The sequence below is a fragment of the Rosa rugosa genome, chromosome 3, assembly GCF_958449725.1.
Source record: "Rosa rugosa chromosome 3, drRosRugo1.1, whole genome shotgun sequence".
Taxonomy (NCBI): Eukaryota; Viridiplantae; Streptophyta; class Magnoliopsida; order Rosales; family Rosaceae; genus Rosa; species Rosa rugosa.
In genome coordinates this window covers 45,632,051-45,653,354 of record NC_084822.1, presented here as the reverse complement: position 1 = coordinate 45,653,354, position 21,304 = coordinate 45,632,051, and the positions used below count along the sequence as shown (strand labels likewise).

The window sequence follows — 21,304 nt, the reverse complement described above, 5'->3', positions numbered from 1 at the left end:
GGAACACTGATTACATTAAATCTTCACTATTCAGAATTTTAAATCCGTTGGAGAGCAAAGATCCCACATTAGAAAAGTGACAAATAAAATATAACTTATAAGTGGATGGATCTCACCCAATTGCACCGAGGCCTTTTGTGATTAAAACCCAACACCTATCGGGTGATTAAGTTGGGACAGTATCGGTATAATGGTGGACCACGGGCCACGCTTGTCGCTGTTTAACATGGTATCAGAACGGGTCTCTCTCCAATTGCGTCTCCAATTGTCATGGACCCGAATTTGAATTTCTTATATTGCCATCGGAAAATTCTGATTGGATTGTTACCAAGTGTCTGATGTGGGCCTTGGATTGTTATATTGGCCAAGTCTCTAATATGAGACTTGTGAATGTTTCTTGCTCTTTCGGCAAAGTAAACAGCTGAAGAATGTATGATAAGAATGAGAAGTTTTTTTTTTTTTTGAGTATTCATACACATATATCATCCATAGTTCCAAAGCCATGCAGATACAATTAAGCTGCAGCTGGATGGATCCTACTTCAAAGAACAATTATAAAATTGAATTGGCAGCAAAATTTTTGTTTTATACTATCAGAAAGTACATGCAAGAATCTGGAAAATTACTTCCGAATATTACCTTGGTCTTGTTTCAGATGTAATTTGTCGCATCATCTACAGTCCCTCATATATGGCAAGGTCTGTCTCTTTGTCAATCTAATTTGCTAAAAGATTTGTTGATTCAATCACAAATGCTGGGATTTTTTGATGGAACTCTTCGATGACTTGGTGGAACTTATTTGGATTTCTATAAGCATTCAGCATTTTGACAGCCATGGTCCATCAAATAATGTATTGATTCTGCAACCCAATGTAGTCAATCAACTGTGTGTATATAGGGTACTAATGGCATACAGACCGATGACAGGAAACTGAAATAATAGTGTCAAAAGCAATCATGTGATTCAGCTTCACATTAAACTAAAATAGAAGAAGATAAAATATCACTTGATTCAGTTGGGCTTACAAATTAACGGAGGAAGTAGACTGTGAAGGCATCATTTTCCTATGTCACTACCTTATGGAGTTAAATCATGCAATGATCATATGGTAATCAAGGAAGTTGAGACACCTTCCCATATCAGTGACACCCAAAAACTTGCTTAAAGTTACCTAGTGGCTCTTTTTTTCTTTTGTGAAATGGTTCCCTTGAACTGTTCAAGGTAATGGTCTACACTACTACACTTTATTCCAACCAACTTAACCAACAATATCAACCATCAGCTCACCTTAAGGAACTCCTCCTTGGACAGCATACTACATGAGATAAGTGTACACATTCAGTTTTGAATCTACTTAATTGACAGTTTTATTGTCAATGTCAAGATAACATATAGACAGACAGTAGGTTAAATAGATCTCGATATGTCTCAGCCATCATATTTGATCTAACAGTTGGAAAACACATCATTTACACGCTTTATAGAACCTTGTTCTAGGGAGCATTATTTTTATAGTCATTTCTCCTAAAGTTTTCAGTTAAACACATATATCCTATCCATTACGTAAGATATGAACAACCATGAAATGAGATGCATCTCAACCGTCCTTTTTTGATCTAATGGTTGATGGCCACACTTGAGAACCTCATTTTAAGGGCCATAGAAAAGAACCTTTTTTGGATATATGAACGAATTATGTTTGACAGAGGAAACACTGTCCAATTGATTTCTTGTTTTTAATGAATCCAGGGTGGGATGCTGTCAATTAGAAGGGATTAACAAGGTTCTCAGCCTCCTGTCATTTTGGAAAACCGAAGAAAGAGACCACTAATAACAATAGATAACAATAAGATTTTAATTGCTCAATGGTGGTGCCTAACATCATGACTGATCAGCAATAATGCCAACGAGAATTCAGGCTCCTGACTCCAAGAAAAAAGTAAATATGAAAGACATTTGTGAGGTGGGACGTGTACCTGAGAAAGACGTTGAACCCCTGTTGCGTATTATAGACGGAATGAACCTTTCACGAATATTGCTTTATGCTATTTCTGGCATCCAATATGTTCTACCATAGTGAAAGAAAGAATCATGATGACAATACCTCCAATGGAACTTCATAACCATGCTTCCACATTGATCCTAATACTTGTGCAACCTTATTTCTTTGACCACAACTAGAGTAGGCATGATACAATATCCAAAATGTTTTCTTCGTGCGATCCAACTTAAAACACGCCATCTCACCAAGGACATTCTCCATTTCTTCTAAGCGCTGTTCTGATGCATACATGACCATCTTACAGTGATATAGGGACCGGCAAATTCTCCACCTAGCACATTCTGCACGCTTCACAAAATGTGCTAGTCTGTCCACCTCTTTGCATCTGAAATAACTCGCAACTATAGATCGCATCAAACCGGCAGTATGTATGGAGGTTTTGCGCTCAAATGCTTCATTTATTGACCTCTCCATCGCCTCAAAACAATCCTCTTGAGCATAAACCCTAATCAGCATTACATTCAACCAAGGCCTGTATTGATTTTCTGGAATAAGGTTCATCAGTGTGTGTATTTTTTGCACTCTGTCTGTGACAGAACTACTGCAATATGCACATATCATAGCCCTTATCAATGGGATTTCCTTGTCGTTTACATGATGTTTCACCAACTCATACGTCTCCTCCATCTTTACCAGATTACCTGAATGTGCATATCCTCGAAGCATTAGCAAGTAGGTGCTAATATCAGGACTAACAGGGCCTGCCTTCATCATTCCGAAAGTTTTTTCCATTCTATCCCACATCCAAGCAGTAATGTATCCAGCAATTAAATTATTGTATGTGCCTAAATTAGGGGAGAGATCTGATTCCTTTAACCTCCGAAGAGTTGCCTCCATATGATCAACTAGCATCAATCGACCAAAGACGGAAATGAGAATGTTGTATGTCACAATGGTAGGTCTGATATACTGTTCCCTCTTGAGGTCCCGAAACAAAGACTGACATTTAGCAGTATGGCCATTGAGCACATAAGCACTCATGAGTGCATTATACATAGAAGTTGTCTTGATCCGCTTGTTTACAGCTTCATCGAATAACTCGAGGGCAAGTTGAACATTCTTAATTTTACCTGCAAATGTAATAGCCTTGGTATACTCCTCAGCCGTCATAGGAGTGCCACCATCCGCCTGATTTCTTCTCCAATTAAAAACCTACAACACAAGCGACAAAAAAGAAGGTTAAAAATCCAATATTACTTGGGACATCTTTATCTGAAATTGACATAGATTCAACATGGTAAAAATTAATCATCGCTGATATTCTATTCTATGTACTGTTAAGTCTTTAAAGCTCCCCTGGCGGCATAAACAAAGCCAAAAACTTCTGTTGGACCTAAATCTAATACCATGCTAGGAAAGTATATGTCAGCAGCATATGTATATGATCCAAGCTATCCTAGTATGCCTCAAATACAAGCAATCTTTTCGGAAACCAAATGGACCAGAGAGAGTTACCAATATGCACAACAATGGCAACTTTTATGCTCCATAAACTCGAGAGTAAGACAATCGAAAACCAACACAAAATGTTCATCAACCAAACCATTCACTGCATTGCATTCAACACCCAAAACCCACAAGATTCAAACTTTACATATAAACTCTCAGAAGAATTTACCTCCAGGGCCAAATGAGGCCAATGACGCAACTGATGCATAAGCTCCACAATAGGAATTACATCCTTAAAATTACTGCTCCACAAAAACTCACAGCCCTTCTCCTCCAAAACCCTAACAATCTTCTCCGAATCGCCGGCGCTCTGAACCAGCTCCGCCCTCAGCTGCTTGATCTTGCGGGCCAGATCCTCCCGGGCCCTGGTCTCTTGTGGGCTGGGCTGGTCGGTGAAGAGAGCGATGACGCTTGAGAAGGAGTTGGGTGGAGGAGAAGGAGGCGGGTTCTGGGCATTGTTGACGACGTCGCGAGTGAATCTGAAATTGGCGGAGTTGGTGAGGGTGTAAGTGTAGGGGGTTAGGGTTTTGGGTTTAGGGGAGCATCGGTGGCGGCTGAAGAGCTCGGATTGGGCCGCGTCGGAGAGCCTCCATATTCGTTTCATTGCTCCGCTGTGGGCATCTTTTGTTGGGGGGTTTTTGCCAAGGGTTTTGGCTTCACACTCGGGGGATAAGGTTTTACACATGGACAAAAGTAAACTGCGGTAAAAAAAGAGAGTAAAATTATTAGGGTCTGTATATTTACTCCTTACACAAATCTTATTCACAAATCTAAGAATTTTCACTCACAAATATTTCTTATTTACATTCTAATCTGTTTGGCACCGAATCAGTGTTGGCTTGCGGCTATACCGTCATATTCTCTTGCAGCCTGCTTTTGCGCTAAAATGTACTGGTTTTGAAATTGAAAAGCTGACTCTGGCGAAATGAAAAGTTATCCAACCTATATTTATTCATCGTAAAATCCGTGATGTTGAAGGATTAGTGGATGAGTTGTGGCTGGAGTGATGTAACTTGAATTTATAATTAGGTGATTCTCCCTGATTTTCATTGTAGTACAGTTCGATAAAACACTGTATGTATCAATGTGCACCATAAGAGCAGTACTATATCAAGACTCACTACTTGAGTAAATGTAATATAATAAGTACTTTAAAGTAACCAATTTGTACGTTATCGATGAAAAATAATGCGTTTAACTGTAAAAAAAATGCTATGACGTCATTCTTCTTCAACATTATCTTTAATATCAAAATAATCAGCTTTATATAAGGTTATTTATTTACACTCACCATATACATAGCAACTGTTATGGAAGTCGGCATAAGAAATTCAATACTCAAGTAGGTAAGAAGACGAGAAATTTTTTTTTTTATCTATAAAAAAAAAAAACATGTTTTTCTCTCTGACTCTCTCACGAGAGAATGTCCGCTTGCGGCTATCTAACCCGAGGGCCGGCAGTAAACCTACGATTGGAAAGGTGGGATTTTCTCTTCTCTCTGATCGCTCTTCCGGGGACGGCGGTGAGCTTCGTCTTCATCGAGTCGCTGAGTTTGCTGCATCTGCTCATCTTCTGTTGATTGGAGGCGCCTTTGCCTTATGGCGGGGGGGGGGGGGATATCTCGGTGGTGGTGCTCTGCTGGCGGCTGCGACGGCGGTGCGGCATGATTTCAAGTCTGGCAGCGTTGTGGCTTTTTCTGGATGGCTCGTTGATGGTGGAAGGAGTGAGAGCGAGTCTGTTGGTTGTTTCATGTTTCTACCCACGTCGTTCGAACCGGGTGGATTGGATCTGGCTTGGGTAGTGTTTGTCGATGCTTTCCGGGTCGCTGAGGATGGCGGCGATGTGGTGGCTGGTCTGGTCAATTGGCTGGGAGCTATGGGATCGGCGATGGTAGTAGTAGCGCCGGCGGTCATGTTGCTATCGGTGGAAGTTCTGTGCAGGCTAGGGTTTCCAATGGTTGGGAATTCTGGGCCTCAAGTGGGAGGTTGGGCCTTCCTTGTGTGGACTTGGGCCTCCTTGGTTATTTTTTCTTTTCTTTTTAGTTTTAGTATTGGGTCTGCCTTCTTTTTTATCAAAGGAGGTTAGGTCAAGTTTCTTTTTTTGAGAGAATAGGTCGCAAAGATCTAATTTGCTCTGTTGATCTTTTACTCGCTTCGGAGCGTTAGGTTTTTGTTAGAATAAAGGTGCGTAATCTTAAAAGGTGGGTGTACTGGGGGTATACTGGTTTCTTATTCTGTATTGAGAATAGGTTCTTAGGGTACTCTGTAATACGGCTCTTTCTGACGGCCCCTAGGGGTGTGTCATGTTGGTACTGCTTGCTGAAATACAATATTGGGATGACCTTTTTACTCAAAAAAAAAAAAAAAAAAAAAAAAGAAATTCAATACTCCTACTGCTCTATTCATTCAGGTTGCAAATTTTCAATATTTTTCTCATCTAATATAACTTTTATAAGTCAAAAATACAAATTCTACCTTTTCTTTTTATCACAGTTAAAAATACACAACAATGTTTGTTGATGTGGTGGATTCAGGAACTCTCACTTACAAAGAGAAACTAATACCACTAAACTAAATCTTATTCCCATTTTTTATTGTAAAAAAAAAAAAAATCTTAGATGTGTTTAAGTAAAATAGATTCGAGAGAGAATTGTAGAGAGAGATGTGTATTATTATTGAGAATAGGAGCCCTATATATAGGGATTACAAAGTGCTAGTTCTAATGTTACAAGGAATACCAATCCGTGTAGGATTGGGAAATCTAGAACCTTCTCTCCTATTGCTATTCCTAGTTTGATAAGGCACACTAAGTCGATTTTCCTTCAACACTCCCCCTTGTGCCGCTCAAACTTGGTGGTGACGCTTCATCCGTTGCCTCGTTAAAAACCTTGCCAGGTAACAAAAACCCTGTGGGATAAAAATAACCCTGGCCGAAGGACAAAAAGAGAACAACACGTCCTTCACTCTTCGAGATCGAACATGCAGACATCATAACTCCCCCTGATGTCGATATCTCCCCCTGATTGCTACAATCGTGGGAGTTCGGATAACTTTCTCAATCCGATGCTCTTCACATGTTTCTCGAATGTGGATTTAGGTAACGACTTAGTGAATAAGTCCGCTACATTATCCTCTGATCGGATTTGATTCACTTCAATCTTTAGAAGTGATTGTTGTTGCTGATTATAAAAGAACTTAGGCGATATATGCTTGGTGTTGTCGCCTTTGATGAAACCTAACTTCATTTGTTCAATACAAGCTGCATTATCCTCATAAATGCATGTAGGTTCATCTGGGGTAGACTTCAAACCACAACTTCCTTGAATGTGTCGAATTACAGACCTTAGCCATACACATTCACGTACAGCTTCATGTAGAGCAATAATCTCTGCATGATTTGAGGAAGTAGCAACAAGGGTCTGTTTCGTAGACCTCCAAGATATCGCAGTGCTTCCCATGGTAAAGACATAACCTGTTTGGGAGCGACCTTTGTGAGGGTCAGAGAGGTACCCTGCATCAGCAAATCCCATCAAAACATCATTGTTGTTTTGATGGAGGGAGATAGGAGGACGCCGGCCACCATGAGCGGCGGCGGCGCTGGCGGCGGCAACATGGCCGACGGCCATTCCATGGACGGGGGCGTTTTGCCTTTTGGGGTCCGATCCCAACTTTCCGTCATTCCTTTTCTCTCTGTAGGGATAGAATAGGCCCATATCAATCGTACCTCTTAGGTATCGAAAGATGGTCTTTACACCAATCCAATGGCGGCGTGTTGGCGCAGAGCTATGTCGAGCTAACAAGTTCACTGCGAATGAGATATCCGGTCTTGTGCATTGAGCTAAGTACAATAATGCGCCTATTGCACTCAAATAGGGCACTTCGGCCTCTAATGGTTCTTCGTCCTCATCCCTTGGACGAAACGGATCTTTTCCTGGCTCAAGACTACGGCCGATCATGGGAGTACTCGCAGGCTTCGCTTTATCTTCATTAAAGCGCCTTAGGACCTTCTGAGTATATGCAGACCGATGGATCAAAATCCCATCACTACGGTGCTCGAGTTCTAAACCGAGACAAAACCGTGTTTTCCCAAGATCTTTCATCTCAAATTCGGATTTCAAGTATTTAGCAGTTTCCTTCAACTCATCTAGAGTTCCAATTAGGTTCATGTCATCGACATAAACTGCTACGATTGCAAATCCGGAACTTGTTCTCTTAATGAACACGCATGGGCATATTTCATTGTTAATATATCCCTTCCCAATCAAGTAGTCACTTAGACGGTTATACCACATCCGTCCGGATTGTTTTAATCCATATAGTGAGCGTTTTAATCTTATTGAAAACGCGCTCCGTGGTTTAGAGCCACTTGATTTGGGTAATTGAAGTCCATCTGGAACCTTCATATATATCTCTGAATCTAGATCCCCATAGAGATATGCTGTAACCACATCCATAAGCTGCATGTCAAGTTTTTCGGAAACTACCAAACTGACAAGGTAGCGGAACGTTATAACGTCCATCACGGGAGAATATGTCTCCTCGTAGTCGATTCCAGGGCGTTGTGAGAAACCTTGCGCCACAAGGCGGGCTTTATATCTTACTACCTCATTTTTCTCATTACGCTTTCTAACAAAGACCCATTTATGGCCAACAGGCTTTACACTTGGGGGTGTTTGCGTTACAGACCCAAATACCTGTCTCTTTGTTAGTGAATCCAATTCAACCTGGATCGCATCTTTCCATTTAGGCCAATCTGCTCTTCGTTGACATTCTTCAACAGAGCGAGGTTCGATATCATCATATTCTATGATTCCTTTTGCAATATGATATGCAAATGCATCATCAATCGCCATAGAATTTCTATCCATCATCTCATGTACACTAATGTAATTTATGGAGATCTCTCTATTCTCTGGAGTTGGTTCTGACATTGGAGCGTCCCCCAATGATGTCTCTTGGACATAACCATAATCCGGAATATTCTCATGAGATGGATTATTCACATCGATGATTAATGGATTATTTTGTGCCAAACTCGCTTTCTTTCTTGGGCGAGAATCCATCGAACCTATGGGCCTCCCGCGCTTCCTGGCAGGAGCCATGGGCCTAGCCACAACGTCACCATCACTGTGAGAGGGGACGTTGGCGCCATGCTCAAATCCTCTTGAGTTAGCGTCATGTCCTCTAGTTTTAGGGACATCAATCCTTGCAGGCACGTTTGCAGCAGGTATGTGTGATCTCGTCACTTTAGCGATATCAGAAAACGCATCAGGCATCGATTCTGCTACGTTCTGAAGATCGAGAATTCTCCGCACTTCAGTTTCGGACTGTGCGGCTCGGGGATCAAGATGAGACAGAGTGGGGACAGACCACGACAATTCCTGTCGTTCCTGTTGAACATTGATGTTCTTATCTCCCCCTAACGACGGGAAGACTATCTCATCGAAGTGACAATCCGCAAATCTAGCGGTAAAGAGATCGCCTGTCAAGGGTTCTATATAGCGGATAATCGTTGGAGAATCATATCCAACATAAATGCCTAATCGTCTTTGAGGACCCATTTTGGTGCGCTGTGGCGGCGCAATTGGCACATAAACTGCACACCCAAATATGCGTAAGTGTGAGACATTAGGCTCATACCCAGTCACCATCTGGGACGCAGAAAAGGGTTGAGTGGCAGTGGGCCTCAAACGAATAAGCACAGCTGCATGCAATATTGCATAGCCCCAAGCAGAAATAGGGAGATTGGTGCGCATTACCAATGCCCTAGCGACCATTCGTAGTCGTTTAATGGCGGCTTCTGCGAGACCATTTTGGGTGTGAACATGAGGAACTGGATGTTCAACTTCTATCCCAATGGACATGCAATAATCATCAAAAGTTTTTGATGTAAACTCCCCAGCATTGTCTATTCGTATAGACTTAATAGGATGAGCAGGGTGGTGAGCCCTTAACTTAATGATTTGTGCTAGGAGTTTAGCGAATGCAGCGTTCCTTGTGGACAATAGCATGACATGTGACCAGCGTGTCGATGCATCAACCAATACCATAAAATATCGAAATGGTCCGCATGATGGTTGAATAGGTCCACAAATATCACCTTGGATTCTTTGCAAGAATGGTATATTTTCTTTGGTGTCCTTTGCATAGGATGGCCTCGATCCTAACTTTGCTAAAGAGCAGGCTGTGCAGAACGAATGATGGGCTTTAGAAACAACCAATGAGGATTTTGGTTGAGCCACAAAGTCACAAGTGACTTTAGAAGTAAAAGTTGGAGACAAAGGAGCCTTGGTGGCGTCAATGCCACCCTGAGGCCGCAGGGGGAAGGCGGCGCCGGCCAAGGATGGCCGGATTTGGGGGTGAACGGCGCCGTGAGGCGCAGGGGCTCCTTCGGTGTCCAAAAACCGAGTTTTACTTCTTTTCGTTCTGAAAAAGGGATGTCCGTGTGAAGTCTTTAATATACGGATCATCATGTCACGACCTGGGTGTCCCAAACGGTCGTGCCAAAGCCTATATGTGTCGGAATCCCATAAATCATCTCTCATGACATGGTTGGATTCAATGACTCGAATAGTGGTTGCATACAACCCACTAGAGCGACACATAAGTTTCTCTAAGACTCGTTTATGTCCGTAGTCATTAGAGGTGATGCAAAGGAACTCTTGTCCATTCTCACAATGTGTTTCCACATGAAAATCATTGGCACTTACATCTTGTAAGTAATAAAGTTCGAAAAATCAATCGATACTTTATTAATAATAGCCAATGATTACATCAAAGTTTCTTGACCAAAATCTAATCCAACATAAAAATCAAACCGTAGACAAATCGTAGTCACTCAATCCGTTCGGTAATTTCAATTTGGTTGTGACCAGGTAAGGTAAGGCGAGATTTTGGTGGAGCGTTGCTCACTTTTAAAACCGTTCTCTCAGATCAAACCTTGCCTAGACATCACAAGTACTCTTGAGTACGCCTAGAGGGAAAGAGTTAATACAATAAGTCATTTTATTGATTTAAGGCATAATTGCCATTACATAATTCTTGGAAAAATGAAAGACTATAAATAAAAATCTGCGCATTTTGTCTTCATCGCCATATTTAAAGTCTTTGTGAACTCGAAGTCTTGATCACCATGATGCGACTACCTCCGTAGGTACATTGCAAATTCAGGTCCATTGATCAGACGTTCCATATCAGAAATAGACACCATAAAGAGGATTCTCCCTTGATTGAGGCGCATTGGCGCAATATGCATAGTCCCTAGGACTGGTGGCGTTGGAAAGTGGTGCCCATGGCCAACGTTGGCTCCATGGTTTCCAACCCTATTTCCCTCAAAATCACGCCTCCTACGGTCGTGTGATTGTCGCCTTGAGCGATTACCTTCTTGAGCATTTCGATCATATGGATCATGACGTCGATGGCGACTTTCTCTAGCCATAGGACGATGCTCTTGATAGCTATCTTGAAGCCTATCAAATTCTCTTTTCACAAGTTCATTGCCATGTCTTTCAGCAGTGGCCATAGCTTCAATAAGCTGTTGGAAACTTGTGATCCGTCTTGCATTTACATGAGTCCAGAATAAGTCAGAGGACCTCATAGCACAGGCGGGGAAGGTATTGAGGGTTTTCTCAATCAACTGGTCTTCTGTGATCATCTTTCCACAGAGACGCATCATTACTCTGATGCGGAGGGCTTCCGAATAAAATAGCATGACCGTGTCAAATTCAGAGAAGCGAAGATCTTTCCATTCTGCTTCTGTATTCGGAAGGATGGAGTCACGAACATTGCCATATCGTTCGCGAAGCGCTTGCCAAAGCTTTATAGCGCTATCCTCATTTATGAACTCAAACTGGAGGTCACTATCCATGTGACGTTTCATGAAGGCAATTGCTTTAGAATTATCTTTCTCAGTTTGAGGGTCTGGAGCTGTTTTTATAGGACAAAGCTCTTGGATTGTATGCAATAAATCTTGGGCAGTAAGATGGGTCACAATGTCAATGGCCCAGTATAAATATCTTTTGCCTGCATAATCCAATGGAACAAAATCGAGTTTGTTCGTGTATGTCATCCTGAAAGATGAAAACAAGAACAAGTTAGTTTCAGAGTCAATGCTTCCACGACAACTAATTATTGAGATTTCCGAGCTATGCTACCAAGAAATCGATTTCCAAGAAAATTGGATTAGACCGAAACAATGATGTTTATAAGGTCGTTAATCGATGCTTGCGGACGCTCTTAGTCCGAAGTCTTACGAACGCTCTTAGTTCGTTTATAGCGCGAATCCCCACGATTCCGCTTTCTCAAAATCGAACCCACGTTATAAGAAAGGTGGGATGAAGAAGAAGGGAGGTTTTTAAGTCCCCGAGAAAAGAAGAATAAGTATTTAAATTTATGAACTTCAAAACTTACTCTTGAATACTTACTTGTATTTGGATCACGCGCGTGTCGATGCAGGCGTGATGGAGCGAAGCAATCCAAGTAGATGCGTGCAGCGAATGCGGGGCAGCAGGGGCTGCGGTGGTAGTAGTGGTGTAGGAGCAGCGAAGGTAAACTGCAGGGGCAGCAGCTGCAGTGGCAGCAGCAGAGCTGGTCGCAGGGGCGCGCTAGCAGGTATGCGCGCGAGCTGGCAGGTATGCTGGCCGAAAGGGCTGCAGGAGCAGGCGGGCTAGCAAGGGGCTAGGTGCAGGGATGCTTCGGTGGCAGCAGGCTGGAACGCAGGGCTGCAGGGAGGGGGCAGCAAGCAGCGATACAGGGGCGTGTGGCTGCGGGAGCAGCTCGCAGGGCAGCAGGGGCTGCTGTGCAAGGTTGCAGGCGGGGCAGCAGTAGGCGCAGGGGCGCACGCGGGGCAGGCTGCAGCGATGCTAGCACGGGCTAGGGGCTGCGGCAGTTTTTGGCGATATGGAATTCTTTTCGGGTTTTGGCTTTTTGGCTTTTGTGGTTTAGGGCTCGTGCTGATAACGTGTTTAAGTAAAATAGATTCGAGAGAAAATTGTAGAGAGAGATGTGTATTATTATTGAGAATAGGAGCCCTATATATAGGGATTACAAAGTGCTAGTTCTAATGTTACAAGGAATACCAATCCGTGTAGGATTGAGAAATCTAGAACCTTCTCTCCTATTGCTATTCCTAGTTTGATAAGGCACACTAAGTCGATTTTCCTTCAACAAGATGGTCGATTTATCGAAGAATAACACAACACTCATTTTTCCACTGCCAAAAGGTATTGTCACTCCGAACTCCCGAAGTATCAATATGCTTATCAAAGATGTCGTAGGATTTTGTCATTTTGTAAAACCTCATCAGTTTGATCCTAGATTGATTTGTTCTCTAAATTCTAGGGTGACAAAAGTGAACAAAACCTTCCTAAGCGGCCAAGCGAGGCCACGTGTACTGTCATCTGGTGAGCCAGCCTCGGCCTGCAGTGATTGTCACCGAAGCAAAAGCTGCATTATATACAAATACAAAAAAAAAGAAAAAATGAACGACGTAGATGAAACTCGACCACACCAACCCCTCAACTCTTCTCTCCAATCCATCAATAATTTACAGTAAAGCTTCCATCAATCCAATTCATTGCTTTGCTTCACCAAAAAGCAACCATATATAATACGCAATTAATCCGTTTGTCATCCCCACGTACACTGAAAGGTTGAAGAAAACTACCTGCAATCCAAGGTCAGTGTCTTCTTCTTCTTCTTTGTTGTTTCACTCCGTTGAATTTCAGCTATTGTTTCGATCTAACTGGTGATTATTCGTGTGAAAATGATTTGGTTTGATTGAGGATAAGGGTGTTTCCAAGGTTGTTGGAGGTAAGTTGTTCTTGTAGGTTAAAGATGTGTTGTTTATGCCTGTGTAGGTTTGACATGGTTGGTATATTGGCTCTGAGCTTAAACTGAGATGTTTGTAACATCAATTGATGATTTTGATGAGATGGGGTATTCACTCAGTAGATTGACTGTAGAATCTGACTATTTTGATGATGGGAGTACCAACAATGGATCAGTTGAGAGCATTGATGGACCCAACAAACCGTTTGATAGTTTAGACCATGAAGTAGCTCAGCTCACAAAGCTGAGATCAGCACCCAATGAGAGGCTTAGGCAAGTCGGACCGGGGAGGCGGGGCCGGCCTGTTTCGACGGTGAAGATGCTGGAAGGGAGAGAAGGTAATTATTCAGGAAGGGGAAGGTTCTCTTCTGCAGATTGTTGTCATGTTTTAGGTAGATACTTGCCGCTGAATGGTCCTTGGCTCGTTGACCAGATGCCTAGCCGAGCATATGTCTCGCAGTTTTCAGCAGATGGATCTCTTTTTGTTGCTGGGTTTCAGGTCATTTTTATTCTCGTTTTGGTTGTTGATAAAACAAGGCAAAAGAAAAAAGTAATAAATATGGTTTTTTGGTTTTCGAAGTTATGATTCCGAGAAATGTGAACTTGAAATTATGATTGTTAGTGATTCTGTAGTAGGTATGACTTTGAGTTGTTCTATGATGACTGTTGCAGGGTAGCCACATTAGAATATACAATGTGGATAAAGGGTGGAAAGTCCAGAAGGACATTCCTGCCAAAAGTATGCGATGGACAGTGACTGATACATCTCTTTCCCCAGATCAACGCCATCTTGTGAGGCCCTGTATACTCTTATCTTTGTTTAATGTTAAATGCTGCCTTCGCCCTTGTCTTTTTGGACCTTCTCTTATAACTTTCTAGAAACTGGATTCAGTTAGCATACTTTAGTGTTTAACTTGCGATGTGGATGCAAACCTTTCTACTTCATATGTACACTTTGAGAATAGGATTATGCATCCATGGTGGATATACAGGAAAAGTAAGGATACATGTATACCAAACTACTGCATAAAAATATCAAGTGCTACATGGATGGTATCAATGTTAAATTTCTCACTAAAGCAAGAGACCTACAGATCAATGTTATGATTTTACCTGTAATCAATTTGTACTATGCTATTTCAGGTCTATGCGAGCATGTCACCTATTGTTCATATAGTTAATGTGGGATCTGCTGAAACAGAATCTCGTGCTAATAGAATGGTACGAACTACAAGCACCATACACGTAATATCTACTATCGACCACTCACCATTTTCCTTCAATGATATGTTTGCTCAGCATCTGAGAATGATTTCTTATGTAGGAAATCCATGAGGGTTTGGATTTTTCTTCTGCTGATGATGGAGTATACTCCTTTGGTATTTTCTCCATAAAATTTTCAACAGATGGACGTGAAGTTGTTGCTGGAAGTAGTGATGAGTCCATATATGTTTATGATCTTGAAACTAATAAGCTCTCCCTTCGAATTTTGGCTCACACGGTATGGGCATTGCTTAACTGAACATTTCTATAATGTTCTTGATTTCATTTTCTTATCATTTGTTGGTTGTTAACTTCTTTAGTTACCTCCATAGAGGAAAGTGGGGACGGGTACCTCAACTCCTTGAGTGACCCTTAATGGCACTCTGGTCACTAATTGTGTTTTCTGTGCAGTCTGATGTTAACACTGTTTGTTTTGCCGATGAAAGTGGCCATCTTATTTATTCTGGGAGTGATGATACTCTCTGTAAGGTACATTTCCATTATAGCACTTGCAATATTGCATTTCTCTACATGGTTCATCATGGCATCAGTAAATGTTATGTGTATTTCATAGAAGTCACCCTTCATAACTTGTCGGACTGCATTTTTCTCAAAGTTGTAGGAATAACAAAATTGTTGGGGAAGTTTTTGTTAATTGATTGATATGATCATATACATGCGAGAAGTCATATAAGGTGTACTTTTGTCTAGGTGTGGGATAGACGTTGCTTTAAAGCTAGTGGGAAGCCAGCAGGAGTTTTGACAGGGCACCTAGAAGGTATTACATTCATCGACAGCAAAGGAGATGGTCGTTACTTCATTTCAAATAGCAAAGATCAGAGCATAAAACTTTGGGATATCAGGAAAATGTCCTCTAGTGCTACTGCTGCCCGGTATGTTAACATCTGGCTGGCTTGTCATGGCTCTCTTGGAATCATATATGTACAGGCTTTTCTTATATGTGTTTACTAGTTATCCGTGGTCATGAAATGTTGTCTGTATTCATTTGCACCATATGTTTGTTATTTGTTCCAAACATTATTGTTTTTTTACTTCTAAATTCAAGGTCAGCATGGTTGTCGAAGGGCTGAATTATATTTATTGTGAATGACTGGTTTTCTGGTTCTGCATCAAACTATGAATGTTTGCCCTGCAATTTCGAATTTTGTGTTCAGAATGTATTGCTGTGACATGAAAATTACAATCCTTCTATGTATTCCAGCAATCCAGGGCCTAGGCATCATGAATGGGATTACAGATGGATGGACTACCCACCTCAGGCAAAAGATATGAAACATCCATCTGATATATCAGTGTCTACTTATAAAGGTCATTCGGTCCTGCGTACACTTATTCGCTCCTACTTCTCCCCGGCGTATAGGCAAGTACTACTCTCGATCTTTTTGTTCATATGTCTCTAGAGGTTAGCTGTTTCCTGATGCTACACGAGTTTTATTTTTCTTTTCTTCAAGTCTGCTTGGTTTCTGGTTGCAAGTTAACCTATTTTCAGTAGTCTCAATTTTTTCTTTAATGCTATTAAAATATTACATCTCCTTAAACTTTGCAGCACTGGTCAGAAGTACATCTACACTGGATCTCACAATTCATGCGTTTATATATATGATTTGGTATGTGATACGTGTATTTTTGTTTCTGCATTTGATTCCAAACCAGTTGAGGGATTGATTTGATGCTCAAGTGCCATGTCTGTGGCTTCAGGCTTGTTGCAATCTGAAATTCTAGCTCTTTCTTTATAATCTATGGTAATTTGGTTACTTGATTGTAAATTGTAGGTCAGTGGAGCCCAAGTTGGAAAATTGGAGCATCATAGATCAGCTGTAAGAGATTGTAGTTGGCACCCATATTACCCTATGCTCATCAGCTCTTCCTGGGATGGAGAGGTTGTAAGATGGGAATTCACAGGAAATGGAGAATCACCACCACCTTTCACCAGAGAGAGAACCCGGAGGAGACAATATTCACCATTCTATTGAAAACACCAGTTATGTTATTATAGTCCGTCGACGCATATTTCATTTAGGTAAACAAGCATGAAGCCAGAGACTTAGCATTGTACACCTGCACGCTAGCTATTGTTGTTTTTCTAAGCTCATGATTGAGAAGTTAAGGGGATTATGCACAAATTCAGTTGTACATAAGTAACAAATTATGGTTTTGCGTTTCAGAAAGAAAGAAAAAGAGGTTTATGCTTAATATGAATGTTCATAAACTCATAGTATGCTGTTTTAGCAGCATATATTTAATGTGTATCTGCGGATGTGTGTATGTGAGAAATTCACTTGGCATCTCATATCCTAGTTTCGATCAGCATATCTCTCTCGAGTTCTGTCTTTCGGTTTAATAATTATGAAAAGATTTCACCATAGAACACTGACTTCCATTATTTTCTTTTCTTGGTGAAAAATCTAGTGTCTTGAAAATCCAAATAAGTTGGCCTTGAAACGCATTTTATTCCTGTAGTTTCAAGGGCTTCATCAGTATTACAGTTGGGGGAAAAGTTACCCTGGAGATGCAGATCGCACAGTTGTAATTAGCTAATAGTTCTTCATTTGTAATTCTTCATCTGCTAGCTTGTGTTTATACAAGTAACAAACTCATTCAGAATGCCTTAATTTCAATTAGTAGTTCCTCTCCATCCTTTACTTACATTTGCAAAATCACAAAGAGGCAGGACAAAAGTAGCAACAAAATGATAGCACCCACCATCAACCATTACAACTTGACTCAGATTCTTAGAACTAAAAATGTTCGAGTAATCCATTATAATTCTAAATGGCTAACAAATGGTTTTTCATTCATAACCAGATAAGGTTTACAAGGTTTAAGTTTTTCATTCATAACTAGATAAGTGTTGCAGTTAACCTAATTTTGGTGTGACTGGTCCAAACAGGAATATGAATCTTTATGTAATAGGGAGAGTATATTTAGTCATAGATTTCCTATCCATATTTTGAATAGGATTCCTTGTCATATTAGATTTAGATTTTATGTAATCTTTTTATATAAAAGACCCTATTATCAATGAAGAAGTATGCATTATTCTCTCTCAAATTCTACATTCTACAACACGTTACCAGCACGAACCCTAACCCAAGCACCAAAAAGCCAGAAAATCCTTGAAACCCTAAATCCTAAAATCATCACCGTGCGCACCTTCCTAGCTCCCTAGCAACCTCCGCTCGCCTCTGCCTACTTTGCTCGCCTCCCACGCGCCCCTGCACCTCCTCTAGCGCCCCTGCGCATCCTCAACGCGTCTTGCTCACTGCCAGCAACCCCTCAGCACACCTGCAACCTCCTGCCAGCTCCTTCACTCTCCTAGCCACAAGCTTCTTCAAATTACTTCGCGCGTAAGAAATCAGCTTCAAAAAATCAAGATATGTCAAACTTGAAAAACCTCGACTTCGTCCCATTGGACAATACTGGCCTTGGATACCACAAGTGGGTCAGTGATATCAAAAATCACCTCACCGCCAAAAGGATCCTAGGAACGATCCACCCTACCAACAATGATTTGACTGCGCAGGGCCCTGATGCGAACAAGGCCAAGGCCAAGGCCCTCATCTTGATGAAACGCCACATGAACAATTTGCTTCGACTCGAGTATATGGTTGAAAATAACCCAAGAAATCTATGGGTTGCTCTTGAAGAGCGCTTTGGGAATGTCCAAGACTCCCAAAATCTCCGCTTCGTAGACTATAAGTTGAACAACCTCGACTTCGCCCCATTGGACACTACTGGCCGTGGATACCACAATTGGGCCTGTGATGTCAAAAATCACCTCACTGCCAAAGGGATCCTAGCAACAATCCAGCCCACCAACGATGATTTGATTGTGCAGGGCATCGATGTGTACAAAGCCAAGGCCCTTATCTTGATGACGCGCCATATGGACGATTCGCTTCAACTCAAGTATATGGTTGAAAACAATCCAAGAAATCTATGGGTTGCGCTTGAAGAGCGCTTTGGGAATGTTCAAGACTCCCACCTCCCCGAATTGCGTGAGAGATGGCAAAATCTCCGTTTCACTGACTATAAGTCAGTGTTAGAGTACAATTCGGAAGCCCTCAGCATTAGATCAATGATGCAAGTTTGTAATCAAACTATTACAGATGAAGACCTGATTGAGAAAACTCTCTCCACCTTCCCCATCTCTGCTAGGATGCTAGCTATGCAATTTCGAATCAGTATTCAAGCAGGACATATCAAGGGATTTCATCAGCTGATTACAGCGATGACCGTAGTTGAGAAACACGATAATATTCTCACGAAGAATTATAATTCCCGATCTGTCAGAACAAAAGCTGTTTCAGAGTCGAATTATAATAACGCTCCAAAAGGAGGCCGTTGCCAGCAAAACCCTAAACTTAAGGGAAAACAATTTGGACGATCTAGTCCGTACAATCGCTCAGTGCAGGAAGGAAAGCGCCATAACCATCAACGTGACAACCACCGTGGTCGTGGAGGCCGCTGCGGACTAAGAAAGCCTCTTTAACAGAGGGAGTGATGCAGTTAACGTATTTTTGGTGTGACTAGTCCAAACTGGAAGAGTATATTTAGTTATAGATTTCCTATCCATGTTCTGTGTAATCTTTGCACTCTTGCCCCTATATAAAGGGCTCTATTATTAATGAAGAAGTACGCATTATTCTCTCTACAACAAGGAGTAGCAATTGTTGTAACTCAAAATTTAAGCTGCAACTCAAAATATAGACATCTCCTACGATCTTATACGGGGAGTGGGCAAAAGAACAGACAGCTGGGACGTTCAGCAGCTCGGTAGTTTCCTTTCTCCACATACTCTCCCATAGTCCCTACAGAATATGAGATAAAAAAATCTGCAGAATTATCCTTCAGAGTGTTTCTATGGAGGGCATTCAGCCAATTAATGAAAGAATCATTCCAATTCAAACGTACAGGCCAGTTAGTAAGCTTCAACCAAATTGTTGAGTAAAAGGTATGACCAATGGATTCATCACTAGAATTATAGAAAGGACAAAGAGAGGGAATATTACAAGTATACAACACGATCTCCCCCTTACTGTCACAAATGACTATTTGAATATTTGACGAGACATGTGAAAACAGCTACAATCAAAACTCAAACCTAAACCAAAGCAATTCAAATGGAACTTCTCACATAGACTGTAGCGTGCTAGTAACATCAAACAAAAACTTATAATGCATTGAACCCCCCCTAACATAAAACCAACACTCCTCCATGTTCCAAAAACTCTAATACGTACACAGATTCTTCAGTTGGACTTTCTTGCTATTGATTACATTTTCAAGACCAAAGAGCATATCAGAGGGAATTGAATAGAGACCTTAGCGAGTCAGGTTTGGAAATGAAGATATGGGCCTCGAAACATTTAGCATCCAACTCTATGGGTAGTAGGTGTACTAATCAGGTTGAAGTGGACACTTGCTATTTTACTGTGCTCAAAACTTACAATTATCTACATCACAGGATTTGAACATGAAAACCTCAAGGTCAAATCAGCGTGTGTAAAATTGGGTGACTTAGCTCAAGGTTGTAACAGTAGTATTTACCAACAGAACAAAATACCAAAAAAGGCGACACGACCTCACGGGAACCCTACCGTTTACGCACTCAAATGGCCGTTATACATCTTTTTTTTTTTTTTTTTTTTTTTTTTTTTTTATAATTATTGTACGTTTTATCTTTGATATAACTGATTCGGGCTAATCTTGTATTTATTTTGAATTTTTTTTTTCAAAGAGGTTTGACTCTTTGTCCCCTTCTCCTCCCCTGATTGTTTGTCTTTTTTGTTTAGTGAAAATTTTCGCCAAAAAAGGAAGACTTAGTTTTAATTTGTAAACATCTTTAGGTGATTGATTAGGATTGTGAGATGAGCCCTACTTGGGTGATAGATTGAAGATAAATGTCCTTAAAGAAGCATAATCAAGTAGGAATCTTACTTGGAAAAGAAACTAAATGATGCTCAACCTTTACAATAATGAAGAAATTTAACAGTCCCCTCTTTATGTAGCAAGGCACAAGTTTTACTACTCACTTAGGCCTACCCACCTCTTTATGAAAGAAGAAATATTGATTTATAAAAAGTATTGTTGGTATATATCTAATATGATTATCAGTGCTTTAAGTTCAGCTGACATCATTTCGTTTCATACTTAAAAAGTTCATAATCTTAGTCGGAAAGTATTTTCATTGTAAATATACATTTTTCTATATAAATTTTATTATTTTGTGTAAATTGAAAATATTTATCACAAATACAATTCTAATTAGTTGGTTTTTTTTTTTAAACCCCCACCCCATTCCCACCCTTGATGGGGCTCGAACTCCTGATCTCTTATATATGAGACCAAAGCCTTACCACCCCACCAAACACACACACCCCAATTCTAATTAGTTGGTGAAAGAGTGAAAAACATTTACACTATAAATATAAAATCTTTCGAATAACTTTCCGAGTCTAGACAATAAGAACATACATAAGAACTACATACATTTTTCTATATAAATTTTATTATTTTGTGTAAATTGAAAATATTTATCACAAATGCAATTCTAATTAGTTGGTGAAAGAGTGAAAAACATTTACACTATAAATATAAAATCTTTCGAATAACTTTCCAAGTCTAGACAATAAGGAACATACATAAGAACTACATACATTTTTCTGTTTAAATTTTATT

The 21,304-nt window shown here is 40.7% G+C and overlaps 2 protein-coding genes across 3 annotated transcripts; one reads left to right on the top strand and one right to left on the bottom strand.

Moving 5' to 3' along the window:
- Positions 1-429: 429 nt before the first annotated feature.
- Positions 430-4,233, bottom strand: LOC133739643 (pentatricopeptide repeat-containing protein At2g30780). Of its 2 annotated transcripts, XR_009860716.1 has the most exons (3): positions 3,682-4,233; positions 1,978-3,215; positions 430-860 (listed from the first exon to the last, which is right to left on the bottom strand). XR_009860716.1 is itself a non-coding variant. In XM_062167425.1 (2 exons), exons 1-2 carry the CDS (start codon positions 4,195-4,197, stop codon positions 2,091-2,093), a joined length of 1,641 nt encoding a protein of 546 aa, XP_062023409.1. In that variant the 5' UTR covers positions 4,198-4,233; the 3' UTR covers positions 1,833-2,090. The 2 variants fall into 2 exon arrangements, 1 of the variants encoding a protein (XP_062023409.1); XM_062167425.1 differs by lacking the exon at positions 430-860 and having other exon boundaries at positions 1,833-3,215.
- An 8,748-nt stretch (positions 4,234-12,981) lies between these two features.
- On the top strand, positions 12,982-16,816 carry LOC133739247 (LEC14B protein). The gene is made up of 10 exons (XM_062166993.1): positions 12,982-13,187; positions 13,369-13,838; positions 14,012-14,131; positions 14,483-14,560; positions 14,664-14,840; positions 15,014-15,091; positions 15,314-15,495; positions 15,825-15,983; positions 16,170-16,230; positions 16,396-16,816. Exons 2-10 carry the CDS (start codon positions 13,410-13,412, stop codon positions 16,594-16,596), a joined length of 1,485 nt encoding a protein of 494 aa, XP_062022977.1. The 5' UTR covers positions 12,982-13,187; positions 13,369-13,409; the 3' UTR covers positions 16,597-16,816.
- Positions 16,817-21,304: the final 4,488 nt, after the last annotated feature.